Source organism: Lepisma saccharinum, chromosome 11 (assembly GCF_977018435.1).
Source record: "Lepisma saccharinum chromosome 11, izLepSacc3.1, whole genome shotgun sequence".
Taxonomy (NCBI): Eukaryota; Metazoa; Arthropoda; class Insecta; order Zygentoma; family Lepismatidae; genus Lepisma; species Lepisma saccharinum.
The window spans coordinates 52,784,680-52,803,559 of record NC_139239.1 but is presented as its reverse complement, the minus strand read 5'-3'; the positions used below and the strand labels follow the sequence as shown (position 1 = coordinate 52,803,559).

General features: G+C 37.8%; 1 protein-coding gene across 1 annotated transcript in view; it reads left to right on the top strand.

The window, feature by feature from the left end:
• The first annotated feature begins 1,443 nt into the window (after window positions 1–1,443).
• The window catches only part of LOC145995031 (uncharacterized), a 60,241-nt gene continuing 42,804 nt past the window's right edge, over window positions 1,444–18,880 (top strand). The window contains exon 1 of the mRNA XM_083131564.1: window positions 1,444–1,487. Within this exon, the coding sequence (XP_082987690.1) occupies window positions 1,458–1,487 (30 nt within the window). The 5' untranslated portion in view covers window positions 1,444–1,457. The remainder of the gene's footprint in view (window positions 1,488–18,880) is intronic.

Genomic DNA, 18,880 nt, shown 5'->3' with positions numbered 1-18,880 from the left:
AGAATAAGACAGGTCTCGTGGCTTGAAAGAAAAAAAAATGGATTGGAATTAATCTGACGCAAGATAAACTCCTCCTTAGCACCAATATCTAAAGTAGGCTATATCAAAAACCTAACAGAGATCTGCCTAGTATCTCCATAGCTATGATACACTGTAAGAAAAAAGGGTTAAAACCGCGAATAGAGGAGGTTCACACTACACATTGGTCAACGTTTAATGCCGGTCCCCATGACTGAGTGGTTATCACATCGCGCCATGACGCCAGGGGTTCCGGGTTCGAATCCAGGCCTGGGCATGGATGTTTATGAGTGTCCATTCATCATTTTCATCATATCACCACTCATCCCCTTATTTGCAAATTAGCCAACAGTGGCACAAAAAGCGAAGTAAAATAAAGCAAATCAATCAATCAACATTTAACTTCACTGGTGTTAAAATGCTACAGATATACGGTTGAAATCAACATAATTTTCACACCACTGATGTTAAACGTTGGCCAAGTGTGGACCTCCTGGGACCAGTGTCTGCTTCGCTTTAACACCATACTCTATCAAGGGAATCTATGGAGCAAGGCCGCCCATAAGTGCAGAACCGAGTGGGCGGAGCGAAGCAGTAGTTTTCCCCTCTCCATGCAATTCCGTTCTCTCACGTGTTCATTTCACTCAGGACACACAATTTTATATTATGAGGGACTCAACACAACCTCACAGACGATTACATACAATGTTTTCAGATTTTATGTAGTAGCTATATTCTCAGAAATAATTTTGAATTTCATCATTTCTTTTTTTAAATCATGTGGCTGCTGGTTCAATATAGATGGCCAGAAATTTTCGGATCCGGGTTACCGATTTGGCGACAACCAGATAACCCAATTCGGAACCGATATTCGAGTTCCATAATTCTCAAAGCCAAAGTACAAAGTATTTGTGTTCATTTTATGCTCAGATAGGCTCATTGGGACTGGACCTATAGTTTAAAGTGGGATCCTCCACCGTCAATTGAGAAGGCGACAACATTACCACTTTGGCTATATATTTGAGGGCCAGTTCTACTCAAGAACTTACTTTTCAAAATCATCGTCTTGGTCTATTCACAATGTCGAAGGTTCTGGGTTCGTGTCGTGGTCTGGACATGTATGAGCGACCCGCTCAATAATTTCATCTATTATCATCATTCATGCCCAAAAGTGTTTTTTTAAAAAAGCAATGAAAAGCAAGAAGTCGTAGTTCTTTATGAATTGATCAATTGTAATATGGCTATCTCGATTATATGGCAAGAATTACTTCCTTGATCATTATCAACACTTTTATATCGATGTGTGCGGAATATGAGCGACATTGTTCGAGAACATGCAGTGGGTGGAGTTTGTTTGTATGGTCGATAATTGCGGTACGTTGATGTCGCGTTTCCATGTCCCTGTCCCCATTTTTCCAGAGAGTGTGCATGTGTTCGGAATGGCTGACGATGAGGATCCTATAAGAGGGGTATGAGATTTTCATTCTTTTGCGAATTGAATATGTTCAGCAGTAAATTAGCGTTTAATTAGCTATCCCCTCCACCGGTGATATACATTTTTTTCATTAAGGCAGAGTTGCCCAAATCTCACTTGTTTTTCAATATAGTCGTAGTTGGAAAATTAGTAATATAATTTAAGTTATTGATGTATCAGCTAGTAAAGTGATGTTTTAACTTTATTCGTATTTATGTTTTTTTGTTCTAATTGAAAGTGTAAAAAAAATCCAAACTCTTGCAAATGGAATGTCATAGTCTCCTAAATCGCACAGCTATTTAAAATATTGAGAAGTAACGTGTTTCAACGACTACAAGATTGAATATCAACATTTTGAATTGAAGTGATATTTATTTAGGGCCATAATCAGTGCTAACATGTGAAATATATCTGATCTTCAGTGTAAGAAAATACATACCTAAAATGAATAACAAGTATTCTCAAAATGTAGATCTGTCCCGGGTTCGAATTACGGCCTAGGCATGAGTGTTCTTTGTGAGTGTTCCATCATCAATTTCATCATATCATCACTCATTCTCATCTTCGCCATTAGCCAAAAGTGACAGAAAACGAAGTTAACTAAATTAAATCAATCAGTCGATATGGAGATCAAATTATTTGTAAATATTGAACTGTAGTAATTTATATTCGCACACCACAAGTGTAGAAATTCAGATCCTTATTTAAGCGTCCAGAACACTAATAGTGTGCCATTTGATGCACGGTACCGCGTTTTCTTCCACAGTTTCTCCACACAGGAAAATATACCATGATTTCCATTTCAGTTACAGTTTTTCCCAGCAAAAGTTGTTTCTTAGGCTTAATCGTAGGCCTAGTGGTGTTTATCTTCTCAGGAAGTTTTTTGTTTTCCCGCTTGGTTAGCCTTAGATTTCATGTTCTCAGAAGTCCATTAATAATTCACCCTTTTCATCTTTTCTCCTATCTTCTCTTCCTTCACTGCCAGGCGCGCCGACTTGTCAAAATTATTGGGGGGGGCTCTGATCACTGAAATACATCAATGAATGACTCACTCCCTCTCTTTTATAAAAATAAAAATTACGTCTTCGTATAGCAGATTTTAAGCAGTATTATATTCCTCATGCAAATGAAATGTAACATGAAAAACGTTTAGAAAATGTTTCAAAGTCTCTTTATGTCTTTTGAGTAGTGGGGTTTACGGTACGGACAGCGCAACTTTTAAGTGTAGAAAAGGCGAGGCTATTTGATTGAACAATCAGATTTGCTTATACTTAAAACAAAGCCAAGAGAGGCCTATACCCCAATTCTTCAGGTGTGATATGCTCTGATTTTTAAGAAATTCTGAATTTCTAGTGTAGAAAAGGCGAGGGCTCAACAGATAGATTTACCCATACTTAAGACAATGCCAAGAGGGGCCTATACCCCAATTCTTCCAGTGTGATATGCTCTTAATTTTAAGAATTTTGAATTCTAGTGTAGAAAGGGTGAAAGCCTCTCAGACAGATTTGCTTATACTTAAAATTATGCCAAGTTCCCATATGATCTTATTGCTTATAGTGTGTTTTTTGTCAAAATCCCAGGAATTGAATTTTAGTGTAGCTCAGATTGATTCTGCCATGTATATTAATATAAAGCTTATAGTTACTGGGTTCTGAGGCCCAGTGGAGTGTGGTGCATAGCCCTATGGTTTTTATTGCCTTGCAATCAGGAGGCCTCTGGGTTTGAGTCCTGATAAAATGTGAAGCCTCTCCTGATGGCAAAATGTTAATATTGTTGCTTTGTAATCAAAAGGCTCGGGTTTGAGTCCTGATAAAATGTAAAGCCTCTCCTGATGGCAAAATGTTAATATTGTTGTCTTGTAAACAAGGGGCTCCGGGTTCGAGTCCTCATATAATATTTAAGATTGAAAACATGTGGCAAAATAATATGTCCACAAGTGGGATTTTGAGAATAGTTGATATACAACTCCCAGATCTGAAAACCTGGTAAAAAGTGTTTTACAATAATATATTGTACAAAAAACTGAATTTTCTTATTTTTTCATGTTTTATAACCACCTCCTCAATACAATAGGAGAAGAGCGGGTAAGCATAGTTAATTGTTTGCGTGCTTTGCCGGCACGCAAGAGACACGCTAGAAGGGAACATTAATGATTTTTCTGTATGATTCACTGAAGGGGTCATTAATCTTTCAGCACGACAGGGGAAAAAGTGTAACAAATTCCTAGTCATGCAAGACAACATGTAAAAGTGTAACAAAGATTATTGAGATAAAGATACATATTTTCACACAGTGGCAATGAACTGTACCCCCCTCATGCTAAAAGCAATTCTGTTCAGATAATATGAGCCTAGGCAAAGACTTAGAAAATATTATGGCAGTTCAAAATCCAATTTTGTCTGCATAAGGGTCTCAGAACCCAGTAAAATATGGGCATATTCTATTTGGAGACGTATTAATATTGTGGCATTGTAATCAGAGGCTTTGGGTTCGAGTCCTGATATAAGATTGAAATATATGCAACTGCCCACACATAAGATATTCACTGCTAGCTGATAAACAGTTGAGGTTTGTGTGTTGTATAACAGCAAAACTATCACCAAAACCTAGTTACTGCTGTTGTTTGGGTATAAAAGCACCAGCTCAGCCATTAACTGCTGAACCCAACTGATATTTTTATTAAGTATAAAGTTTGGAATTGAAGCCCAGAAAATCTTATATAATAAACTACAAGAAAAAATGCCAAAACAAAAATATTGCAATCAGTGTAATAAAAATATATCTAGTTCTCATTGGGCTAGACATTGCCGTATTTGTAACTCTAAGAAATGCAGAAAGGCCATGAAAATATGTCCAAGATGCCATAAAATATTAAGCAAGGCATATTACAAATGGCATAAGTGTAATTCTTATGTACAGTCATCAACATTGCCCCCACAACCATCCACATCTGGTCTGAAAAGGAAGCATGAAACACCTGTTAATGCTGGACCTGCAAAGCAGCCACGCTATGAACCACCCATACATAGCAGTTTTAATGCCCAACTTAGGGATTACCAGTTTGTATCAGAGCCAAGATGCGGCATTAAGAATTTCTTGAACAGTATAAATTCTGATCTGCAGGCAATTCTTAATGCACAAAATGGCTCTTATAAGCTATCCCTCAAATTGTTTGTACAATATAAGAAACCAAATGGCACAAAATTTACACAGCCCCACATAACAGAAACTGTACCTGTATATTCAAATGCAAATTCAGACACAATAATAAGCAGCTTGATAAATCAACTGAACATCAAACACTCTGAATTTGCAGCAAAAGAGTCCGGATGGAGCCTATGCGGTTCATCACACAAGTTATATGTTAATATTTCTGAATTCACTCCTTTACAAGGATCTACTTATGTACCATTGCCTGCCAATATCAAAAACAAAAGAGCCGTGGTCAATATAAAAAATGCCGACCAGAAATGCTTTTTGTGGTGTATATTAGCTGCTTTGTATCCAGTTTCAAAGGATCCTCAGAGAATAACTTATTACAAACAACATGAACATCTTTTTGACGATGTAATGGAGGGTTTGGAATATCCAATGTCAGTTCAGAATATTGATAAATTTGAAAAAAGAGCCAAGCACATCAATGGCAAACAATTATCTATTAATGTATTTACTTGTTCCACTGGCAATTGCCCGATAGCACCTCTCAGAATCAGTACACTTGATGATCAATCTGCTATTCCGATTGATTTGCTCTTAATTGAAGGGGATGGCACATATCATTACACTCTGATACATAATCTTGAAGCTTTAGTGAGAACACAACTAGACAAAACTCATACAATATTTAAGTTGTGCAGAAGATGTTTAACTGTATTTGATGGTCAAAAAATGGTGAAGGGGGTTCGGGAAGAGAATGCAGAAATTGCTAAAAACAAGTTAATTGAGCATCTGAAATACTGTGGCAACCATAAACCTGTTCATATGGTGATGCCCAATCCAAGTGAAAAAGCAGAATTCAAAAAGTATGAAGCCTTGTTGGAACACCCAGCATATATTGTCTGTGATTTCGAATCGAATCTCAAATCTCTTGCATTCTGTAGCCCAGATCCAGAAGAATCATCAATTACACCATACCAGCTACATGAACCTTCCAGCTTTTGTTATGTGGTTGTACGGGACGGTGTAGCTAGTGAGCCATACTTATACGTGGGACCAAATGCCATCAAAGAATTTAAACATAGAATAGAAAATGAGTGCCGTGACATAGCATCTAACATCTTATTAATATCAAAGCCTATGTTGCCTTTAACAGAGGAACAGATTGAAGATTTCAACAAAGCAGAAAAATGCCCGGTATGTGATTGTGAATTTTCAGATACAAATATCAAGGTTAAACACCATTCTCATACAGATGGTCGATATAAACAGGCCCTGTGTAATAGCTGTAATATTCAGATCAAGAGACCAAGATTTGTCCCCATATTTTGCCATGGAGCATCCAATTATGATTTCCATCATCTGATCAGATACGAGGGGTTTGAGAAGCAGAATTTAAATATTTTAGCTGAAAATGATGAGAAATATATATCTATTAGCAAGATAATTAAAGTTGATGGTGTTCCTATTCAATTAAGATTTCTTGATTCTTACAGATTTTTATCTGCTAGCCTGGCTATACTGGCCTCTCAATTATCTGATGATGACTTGAAAATCACACGTGCCTCGTTTCCAGATCAGGAGCTGAAATTAATTAGGCGGAAGGGTGTATATCCATATGACTATGTCACAGATTTTTCTAAATTTGATGAGTGTTCCCTGCCACCACAAGAAGAGTTTTACAGCAAAATCAGAGGATCTGGAATCACTGATGAAGATTATCACCATGCCAAATTGATGTGGAACAATTTAAAATGCCAGACATTTGGTGATTATCACAAGGCTTATTTAAAACTTGATGTGACCCTCTTAGCTGATATATTGCAGGTATTCAGAAAATCTTCTATGCAAAATTATGGACTGGACCCAGTGTATTTTTACAGTGCCCCGGGCCTAGCATGGGCTGCAATGTTTTTCAACACCAAAAAGCCATTGGATCTGATCCACGATCAAGAAAAGTATCTGTTTATGGAGGAATGTATAAGAGGGGGGATGGTGCAATGTTCCCAGAGATATGCCAGAGCAAATAACAAATACATGCCTGATTATGATCCAACACGGCCATCAAATTATATACTGTATGGAGATGCAAACAACCTCTATGGTCACGCTATGATGCAAAAACTGCCATATGCAGGGCTTGAGTGGGTCGAAGATTTCAATATTGAAGATCTTCAGGATTTTGATGACAGTGAATATGGCCTCTTCTTAGAGACTGATCTGATGTTTCCAGATCATTTACACAACAAATTTTCTGATCTGCCCCCAATTCCCGAGGTTCAGTGCTCACCTGGCTCTAAACAGAGGAAGCTCATGACGACTCTGGAGCCGAAACAAGGCTATGTCATATATTACAAAAACCTACAGTTCCTGATGAAACATGGTGTTCAAGTAACCAAAGTTGGCAAAGTTTTGAGGTTCAGGCACTCAAGATGGTTGAAACCATACATTGATACAAATACGGAGCTTCGAACATCTGCAAAAAGCGAATTTGATAAGGGCTTGTTTAAATTGATGGTGAATTCAGTGTATGGCAAAACAATTGAAAATGTCAGGAAACATACCGATGTTAAAATAATTACTGACCCCAGCCGGAGCAAAAAATTGGTTGCAAAGCCCAACTTCAATTACAGAAGAATTTATGATGAGCACATGGCACTTTTCAACATGATGAAAACAAAAATCAAATTTGATAAACCTATTTATGAAGGGGCTGTGATATTGGAATCGTCCAAATTACATATGTTAATATTATATTATGATGTGCTGAAACCTTTTTATGGTGATCGTGTAAAATTATTGTACATGGACACGGATAGTTTTATTCTTGAAATTCAAACAGAAGATGTTTATCAAGATATGTCACAGCCTGAATTGTTTCAATACTTTGATACCAGTGAACATACAAGGATTCAACAACACCACAACAAAAAGGTGCCTGGCAAGTTAAAAGATGAGACACTTGGTGATGTTATTGTGGAATTTGCTGGGTTAAGTGCCAAGATGTACAGTTTTAAAACATGTAGTGCTGTTGTCAAAAAAGCCAAGGGCATTGGCAGAGTGACTGTGGAAAAAGAGCTTGTATTTGAAGATTATAAAAATTGCATCAAATCACAGAATTCAATTAGAACATCAGAAAATAGAATTCAGAGTGAGAATCACTTATTGACTTCAAATATTGTAACAAAAGTGGCTCTGGACCCACATGATGACAAGAGATGCATTTTGTCATGTAACATACATACTCTACCTTGGGGGCATTGTGATTTGAAAAATGGGAAACAATGCCCAATTCCAGAGCATGATTTGAAATAAATAAACATGCCTATGAACTTATTTGGGTTCAAAAAACAGGCTATTATGGACCTGCCAACACCGCAAGCCTCTCCTGATATGCTGTCTAAACTGAGTGGCTTGTTAATTATTCATCTGAACAGCATACTTACAGATAATGATGAAGAAACAGGCAAAATATTGTACATATTTAACAATAATTTAAATCACTACCAATTACCTGTAGGTGGGCAATTGCAATTTATTACAACCCCTGAGGGTGATGTTAAAATTTCAATAGGGAGAAATATTTATAGAATCAAGCACTCAAACATGATTTCTGGCACTGTTTATACTGTTTCTGCTGGTGACTGCTTATATATTGAGGTCCCTGGATCCTATGACAAGCTTATACCCTTTTTTATAGAATTAAGAATCAGATACTCTATAATAAATAACCAGTAAAAGAAAATGCCTAATGATATATTTGGCCATACAAGACATGAAGATCACAGTGATGAGATTCTGATGCTTGATGTCAGAGTCAAGAAATTAAGAAGTGATTTGCAAGCTTTACAAACCACACTCAATGCCAGTCTTCAATTAGAAATTACAAATTTACAATCACAATGCATGGACCGTCTTCTTAAAATTGATTCTGAACTCAAAGTGCTGCTTCAGAAATATACTGACCTGGCAACATTGGATAATTTTCAAAGTTTGGAAGAAGCTGTAGCAGCTCTTCAAGCCAAATTTAAGACCCAGGCCACCAACTCCGAGCAATTGAAACAGCAATTGGAAGAGCAGATAAATAATGTCCAGACACAGCTCCAAACAATTGTCAAAAGCATAAAATCACAAGAAGATTTTGATCTAGTGATTTCCACTCTAAAGGAACAGATTCAGTCACTCCAGATACCTAATCTGGACCCTCTGCACAATGCCATAGCCGAGGTTAAAGAAAAAATTGAGACACTTGAAAATTTTATGAACAACTTGCCATCTTCTGATGCTTTGAATGCAATAACTCGGAGTGTTGCAAACATTAAGCTGCAACTTGAAACATACGAAGATTTTGGAAAAATTCAAAGTACCATAACCCATCTTGAAGGTACCATAGCAGCAGTGCAAAGTGATTTGGCAAATGTACAAGAATCCAGATTGCCTGGGATTGTAGACACACTTGTCAGTGTCCAGCAACAGATCACAAAGCTTGAAAACCTCAACACTGAATCTGAACTATCTCATTTTCATCACTTGATAGATGATATCCAAACAAAACTTGAAATTTTACAACAATCCACACCCTCTCAGGCAGATATAGCCCTGCTCCAAAATGCTATGCAAAATGTGGCTGATGCTTCTGAATTAAACAATGTAAAATTGGCACTTGAATTTTTGCAAAATACAGTATCAAATCTTCCCACATCACAGGAACTTAAAAATATTAAGAGAGCAGTGAATCGCATATTGAAATCGGAAGATATCAAGAATATCCAAGGAGAGATCAAACAACTCACTCAGACAGTGGCCACTCTTCCAACCAATCAACATATTAATGAACTGCATGCCCTGTTTGAGGATATCAGAAGGCAGGTCCATGATCTTACTGCTCAAAATTCAAAATTGGCAGTTGTTGAAAATTTGCAACAAATTGTAGCCAATATCAAGCAACAGCTAGGGACCATGGAATCCAATCAAGCAAATGCTTTGTCTGTTTTTGCCACCCAGCTTCAAGAGATTGTGCAACAATACAAGAGACTTGCTGTGGACATAAAGATCAAGCCAGGCCATGATGATGTTGTTAGGACCATCAATGAGCACCTTGAATCTGTAACAAGCAGATTGCTTACAGCAGAAAAAGAAATAACGGGCATAATCGAGAATCCAAAACATACAGTAATTCTTGAATTGTACAGTATCCCCAACAAAGAATATGATTCACCATTTACACCAGGCGGCAAAATATATATGCTGTCCCCTGCACAATTTTATTACCAGTTTTTTGTTGGAGGCACATTGAGACCAATCAAGATCAAATATTGGCTTCAACCACAGGCACACCACTACCCTACCTTATCAATAACAAATGCTGATAACAAAGTGAAAATCACCAGTGTAGAGTTAGAGGATTTTACAGATCCCAATACATTAGAAACAGCCTATACTGAAGATGATGGCTCTCTGGAATTTAAAATACAAATAGGGGACAAATTATATTTAGAAAATCCTGCAGTTTCAGCTGCTGAACACCCCATAGTTGCAATATTCTTGTTTACATATTATGTCTAGACAAATTATTGTTGATGAATTACACAGACAAGCCAGACATAATTATAAGAGACTCCCAGTAGTCACAAAGGGCATAGATGATTTATGGCAAAGCGACTTGATTGAAATGGCAACCGGACAGTTGAAAAACTTAGACAAAATCAACAAGGGCTACAAGTATCTACTCACTGTGATAGACACATTTTCAAAATTTGCATGGGCTGTGCCACTCAAATCCAAGACTGGAAAATGTGTTACAGAAGCCCTCAGGACAATCATCAATCATTCAGGAAGATCTCCGCGCTATTTGCAAACAGATAATGGCAAAGAATTTTATAATTCAGTGTTCCAACAATTTATTAAGAGCCAGGCAATAAAACATTACTCGAGTTACAGTGATCTCAAAGCCTCAATTGTAGAGAGATTCAACAGAACCTTAAAAAATCTTATGTATAAACAATTTACCCTCCAAGGTAATTATAAATGGCTTAATATTCTTCCAGAACTTCTACATAAATACAACAACTCGGTCCATTCTACAATCAACATGAAACCCTCTGAAGTAACTTCATCTGATGAGCAAAAATTGATCAGGACTGTTTATTATCCTAGATACCAGCCAACAACAAGAAGGGCCAAATACAGGGTGGGCGACCAAGTAAGAATCAGCAAATATAAGCACTTATTCAAGAGAGGCTTTACGAGAAACTGGAGCACTGAATTATTTACAGTGGTTCAAGTTAAACCCGGGACCCTTAACACATATATAATAAAAGATCACCGAGGAGAAATTCTCAAAGGCAGGTTCTATGAACAAGAGCTCAGCAAAACTAAACAGCCTGACACATATCTTATAGAAAAAATCATCCGCAGGAAAGGCAACAAGTTATTTGTCAAATGGCTGGGTCATCCGGAAAACAGCTGGATCGATGCAGACAAAGTGATAATATGAGCACCTGGGATGTTATAAAAAGGCTGCCAGAACCTGAACAGCAGATTAAGAGAAATGGCAACTTGCTGCCTGATAATATTAGATGTCTTATTGTTGGGCCATCTGCTTGTGGTAAAACTACACTAATGGTTGATAATTTTTTATTGGCACCCAACTGGTTAGACTGGAAAAACAGGCACTTGTATATCTTCTCTAAGAGCTTGGAACAATTAAAATATCAGCAGCTGATGAAGCTATATGATGGACTGGATATTGCCACTTTTGAATCAGATGTTAAGCCACTCCATGAATGTCTCGATAATTCTGCTGTTGTGTTTGATGACATTATACTGGATAATCAAAACAAGGTTAGAAATTTCTTTACACAGGGCCGACACAAAAACATTGATTGCTTCTACCTGGCACAGACTTTTTCTAAAATACCGAAGCAACTGATCCGAGACAACAGCAATTTTATATGTGTGTTTCATCAAGATCATACCAACCTCAAACACATACATGATGAATATGTAGGTGGGGACTTGAGCTACAATGATTTTTCCAAGTTTTGCAGCAAGTGCTGGAGCCAGGACAGTTATGGGTTTGTCACAATTGATATGACAAGAACACCTAATACTGGCAAATACAGAAATAAAATCAACGATTTTCTAGACGTTGAGACATAAATAAACAACCATGAAACGACCAGTCATTGATGATCTTAAGTTAAGAGATTATCTTGTAAAAAGATTTAAGGGATGGAAATCAGAGAACCGTGGAATTTATGAAAAACACAAACAAACAGAACAGCCTGTCATTGATGCTATTAATAATTTAGGTAAGAATATCAAAACTGTTACAGAGCAAAATCAAGATTTGATCACGGAGCTTGTACCTGTAGCTGCAAGAAACATATTAGATTATCCATTCACCCCACTTTCCAGTATTCATACACCTAGTCCTGTTGCTCCTAGAAGAATTGAAGCTACTCAGGATCCTATTGAATTGGGTCTTCTTGCTCAAAAATATTTAACCACACCTAAAGACAACAAAGATGAGGTCTTTGGCTTATATGCCGACACAGAGCTTGATGGCAGTATCATACATAGAATCGGTAATTTCAGAGTAACTTTTATGGGAGATGATCTGATTGTTTATTCAGAATCTCGTCTCGGAGAAAAAGGTGGTTTTGTTAAGTACCCCGGCACACCTGGATTGTGGGAACTGATGACTAGGAAAAGGCCTGGCAGCTATACAGATCAAGATTATGAACATTACAAAGAAATATTAATAAAATCAGATGCTCTGTACCAGAACAATGATCCTACACAAAAAAGAGTTAAGTCGAGCAGTGGGGCAAAATACAATAATTTAATCAAGCCCATATGGTCACAGATCAAGACTGGCAGTGGGATCAAACAATACAACACCCTGCCTAAAGAATTTGTGTGGGTTGATGATGTCAGGAAACTTATAGATAGGTTGCTGGTGATAGCTGGGGAGGAAAATGCAGGGAACCACAATTTTTACAATGAAAAGGTTGGAATTATGGACATGATAAGCACAAAATTGTCTAATTTTATAGTGAATGACCCTAAGGGCATTGGATATCTCATAAAAATTATTAATACTCTACCACCTAAATTTTGGAATGTTTCTGAGGGTCGGGGGTTGGTTAATGACATTATAAACAAGCTGCCATTTGAACTACACATTCCAGGCTATCAGTATTGTGGTCCCGGTACAAAATTGGACCATAGATTAAACAGAGGGGACCCTGGTGTTAATCCCCTAGATGCTGCTTGTAGAGACCATGACATAGCATACAACACACATTCTGATCTAGACAAGAGACATGTTGCAGACAAAAAATTAGAAGAGGCTGCATTTGGTAGATTTGTAAGCAAAGATGCTTCTTTGAGTGAGAGAATAGCAGCATTGGGGACCACCATAGCTATGAGTACCAAACAAAAACTGGGGTGGGGGCTGTGAACATGTATATAATAAACCTACAATGAAGGCCAAGGGTGTTATGTATCAAATACCTTATGCAGGTCTCAAATCTCTTAAAACTATTGACAGTCTTTTGACCAAAAAGCAGCGCAAGAAAAAAAGCTCTTGTCTTGCAAAGGGACATGGTATGAAATTGTTGCTTAGTACCCCCCAATTAAAAAAATTACAGCAATCTAGGAAAAAATTTCATACAGGGGGTTTCATATTTACCATCCCTGCCATCTTAGCTGCTCTCGGGGCTGTGGGGAGCTTGGCCGGGGGATCAGCTGCCATAGCAAAAACAGTAATAGATGCCAAGAAGAATAGGGCAGAATTAGATGAGCAGAGGCGCCATAACCTGGCCATGGAGAAAAAAGGCAAAGGTGTTAAGAGAGCCATGAATAAGTTTAAAAAAAACAAGAGCCGCTTACAAACCAAGATATTGAAGCTTTAATCAAGCCACTGGGCATCAAACATTTTAGAGGTGTGTACATGTCTGATTCTTTACCGGAACAACCACTCAACAAAGAGTGTGGCATTGTTAATTTGGATGAGTACAAAAATCAGGGCACTCACTGGATCTGTTATCTTAAATATTTAAACAATGAGGCATTTGTGTTTGATTCATTTGGAGGTGTTCCACCTGAAAATTTAGTAAAATATTTAAAATCACCCAATCTTTATTACAATAATGCCCGTGTTCAAAACTTCAAAGATGTTAATTGCGGACATTTGTGTTTATCCGTTCTCAGATATATGTCTCAAATAAATAAACCATCAATTGAAAATTTTCAAAAGGCCCTGTGGTATTTAAAACATCATGGGGGTATTCCATCTCACCAGCCAAAATTCAATATTGAAACTCAAATTGCATGATGACATAGTGTATCCCAAAACAATAGCTCTCAGAGCATTTTACGGCATGTACCTGATCCCAAATATTACGCACCACAACAACACAATTGCAGTAGGGGATCAAAAAATTGTCATCACTCCAGGACAGTATAATCTGTCCACTCTAAATGCTCACTTACCCAGAGGTATAGTATTAAGTCAAAATTCTGTCACTCACAGAGTAGAGATTGTATCTGCTACGGAGACAGTGCATCTGGGTACTATAGGAGAGCTGCTAGGCTTTGAGAACAACACAAAACTTGAAGCAGGCATCAAACACACTGCTATGAATATACCTAAATTCTTAGCCATAGAGACTCTGAATATTCACTGTAATGTGGCCGAGGGTATGATCACCAAATCAAATGGCATAGGCACTCACAAACAAACCGGCATCATTGCAACATTCAAACCTAATTCCGAATTCATGGAGCCAATCATCTACAATCCATCCCCAACATTATATTTTCCTGTGTGCCATAATAGAATAGATTACATTGAGTTGATGGTCACTAATGAAAAAGAAGAATTAGTTGATTTTGCTGGAGCCACAACAACTGCAATCATAGAGATTAACATTTAAATAAAAATACATACAATGGAAAATATTGAGAGTTATGAGCTACAATCGTTCCCCCCAAACAGGAGGACATTTGCAAATTTAAATCAACCCAACACAGAGATCGAGGTTGATCTTGATGTAGGGGATGGCTTTATACACCCCCACAGAGCAGATCTATACATCAAATTTGATGTTGTAAAGCTCGATGGAACAGATTATCCGGCAAATTCAAACATAAGATTGGTAGATAATTTTGTGCCGCATCTGTTCTCTGAAATTGAGATCAGAAAGCATGGCGTTGTTATAAACAGAATAGATTATCCCGGCATTACCTCCACAGCTTTGGCCACATTAAAATTATCCAAAACCGAGGCTTCATACTACAAAATCGGTGGATTTGAGGCTGGTGATAAAATATTATCTAAAAACCACACAGTGCTGTTCCCTATGCGCCTGTTGCCAGGATTCTTCTCGGATTACAAAGATATTATGTGGAAGGGTGGTTTAAGAATCACATTTAGAAGAGCTGCAAATGATAACAATGCTTTGATGAGGTACAGCACATTAAACCCTACAGGAGAAGCTCTGCCTAATACCTTACCTGATGAAGGCAAATGCATTATTCAGACTATGGAGCTAAGAATCCCGGTTGTTGAATATGAGGCCAGTTATGCTCTTAAATACAAAGCTGATATCCTAAAAAATCCACAGATTCCTCTGCAATTTTATACATATCAATGTGTACAGAAGCCCGCCACTGGTACCTATTATGAGTTTGATGCTACAAATTCATTCTCCAGTATTCAATATGACATGCCTGATTTTGTAGTGGTATTGTTTCAGACTGGAAGACACAATAATCAGGAAAAAAATTCAAGTAGATTTGATAACTGCAACATCAAGAACATATATCTTAAAAATGGCAGAAATGAGGTATTCCCCAGAGAAAATTACAATTTAGACATGTCCAAGGATGATTTTCTCAAATTATATGAGGCATTTTCGGCTTTCAAAAGAGTCACTACTGGCAGTACTGATATGTACTACACTCCAGATGAATTCAAAACACGGAGACCCATGTTTGTAATCAACACTTCAAAAAGAAAACAAGTTGTGGTGAATGACAGAACAAACATTAAAATTATCTGTGAATTCCATGAGGCTTTACCTGAAGACACCATTTGTAGTGTCATTCTCATAGGTGAAAAATCATATGTTTATGATGTAAGAAATGAGAGAGTCACGGAGCAGTTCTAGAAGATAATTGTTCTATTATCCTGTTGTACAACACACAAACCTCAACTGTATTATCAGCTAGCAGTGAATATCTTATGTGTGGGCAGTTGTATATATTTCAATCTTATATGAGGACTCGAACCCGGAGCCCCTTGTTTACAAGACAACAATATTAACATTTTGCCATCAGGAGAGGCTTTACATTTTATCAGGACTCAAACCCGAGCCTTTTGATTACAAAGCAACAATATTAACATTTTGCCATCAGGAGAGGCTTCACATTTTATCAGGACTCAAACCCAGAGGCCTCCTGATTGCAAGGCAATAAAAACCATAGGGCTATGCACCACACTCCACTGGGCCTCAGAACCCAGTAACTATAAGCTTTATATTAATATACATGGCAGAATCAATCTGAGCTACACTAAAATTCAATTCCTGGGATTTTGACAAAAAACACACTATAAGCAATAAGATCATATGGGAACTTGGCATAATTTTAAGTATAAGCAAATCTGTCTGAGAGGCTTTCACCCTTTCTACACTAGAATTCAAAATTCTTAAAATTAAGAGCATATCACACTGGAAGAATTGGGGTATAGGCCCCTCTTGGCATTGTCTTAAGTATGGGTAAATCTATCTGTTGAGCCCTCGCCTTTTCTACACTAGAAATTCAGAATTTCTTAAAAATCAGAGCATATCACACCTGAAGAATTGGGGTATAGGCCTCTCTTGGCTTTGTTTTAAGTATAAGCAAATCTGATTGTTCAATCAAATAGCCTCGCCTTTTCTACACTTAAAAGTTGCGCTGTCCGTACCGTAAACCCCACTACTCTTTTGTGTCTGCTCATTTGTTTTTTGGATAACAATTAACATTTTTATTGAAAAGTTTGTATTTACATTAAGAGGCCAACCTATCAGTTTGATGCCGGCCTCGGTAGCCGAGCGTGTTGGGTAGTCGACTCAACTCGCTTTGATTCGGTGGTCTCGGGTTCGAGTCCCGGCGAGGGCATTGGTATGTTTTAATGTCCGCAACAGACCTGTAAAGAAAGGACATGTGACGGGTGCAAATAACCTTAGTGTTGACGTACCCATACAAATAACGAATATTTACAATATTTAACAGTTGCAGAATACTGACGACGTTAATAGACGTTTAATTATTTTCATAAATGCTAACACAAATCGCAGGAAAATAGTTTTACTTTGTTGTTCTTGCTACAATGTTTTACTTTTTAATTTAATTTTGCAATAATAAAAAAATGCCTAGCATGTACACTAAGATATAAAGTGACATACACCAGAAAAACATATGAACATGATTTCAAAATAAAGCAAAAGTTGCTCTACGCACTGGGTTATTCCTTATGAACTCAATAACGAGCAATCTCAGGTCCACATTATCAAGCACATTTTGATGTGTGGAATACGCTAAGCTGCTCAGTCTCTTCTGCCCCATTGTAGATCTCAAATATGTCTTCAGTCGGCGAAGAGCACTGAATGACCTTTCGGCTGTGGCTGTCGTCACTGGCACAATGCGGAGGAGCATCATGAATTTGGTAAGTTTAGGCAGAAGCTCCTGGAGGGTGCTGTCTTCCAAAAGAAACTTCCTCATGTCACGCATGGTAGTTAGAACCATTTTCTTCTGTTTGGCGATATCACCAAGCATGGGCAGGTGTAAGGAGAGCCTATCGGCATCCAAATCTTGGCGAAGAATTCTCGCGTTTTCTCAGTTTGTTGTGCAACTATTCACAGCTGAGATGCATTCTTTCTCTACGGCTGTTAATTTTTGTAGTCCTGTAGATTCATGTCTTTGTTTAACACATGATTTTACTGTGTCACACACGTCAGTGTATATTGATTTATAATACTCTTTTGGAGTGTAGAAGTTTGTCAGCATCAGGATTTACAAGTCTCTTAATGACGTGACGTTGCCGGGCCAATACTGGCTCATCAACGAGGCTGGGTTTGCCCTCTGTGCATTTCTGCCAGAACTGCTCAAAACCCATTCGCTTTTCTTGAAAGATGTCAGTCAAGTATTTTAGTTTTGATTCTGTAGCACCAATGCGTGGAGACTGAATATCATAGTTTACCTCTTCTATTGGACCCATCACATTGCAGTAGAGGAAGAGAAAGAAAAATGTCTTGAGGTGGAGCATTTCCTCCAGGTATCCAGCACATTTTGATGCTGCGTCAGTAGAATCTTCTTCATGAATTTCTCATAAAAATTGAGAAGGTTTTCAAAGTTATTTAAGATCTGTTGGATACTGGAGGCTCTCAACGTCCACCGACGATGGCAAAGTGGTCGCAGTCCAGTATGGCCAGTCTTCTCGTTCACATCAATAATATTCCTAAATATTTGCATTCCTTTAGGGGATTCCCTAATAGTCTTTAACTAGTCGTTGGCAAAATTCATTATGTCTCTGATACAGGGCAGATGACGCAAGCTATGAGCTGCACAGTGTACACAAATAGCCTGCGGCTGCAGATCTGTAGCTAACTTTTGCAGCCCTTTAAATCTTCCCCTCATACAAGAGGCACCATCGTAACACTGTCCCCTCAGATTCTGTATGGTCAAGTCCAGACGCACCAGAATGTATTTTACAACGTCAAAAAGAGTTCTGGCCTCAGTATTCGGAATCTCGTAAAAGCCCATGAATTCCTAAAAAATATCAACACTTTCATTCACAGTTCGAATACCGAATGTCAATTGTTCACGGATGGATGTGTCACAAGTTTCGTCAAATGTAATAGCAAAATATTCCCGACTTTTAATATCTGCTACCACGGAGCACAAAACAGATCTCCCTAATATATCAATGATCTCGTTCTGAAGGTCATGTGAGAGCCATTTGTAGCCCGAACGTCGCATCCACTCCCCTAGTTCATGCACATCGTCTTTTGAAACTCTTTTTAGTAAAAATGTTAACAATACTCATAATTATATACTTAGTATATAGTAATAAGTCATGTGTTTTGCTGTCTCTGGTCATAGACCCGCAAAGTAGATGGTTTAGCGGTCTCAGCCCCCCAAAGTTGATGGTCTAGAACATTTCAAATGTGTATTTAAAGT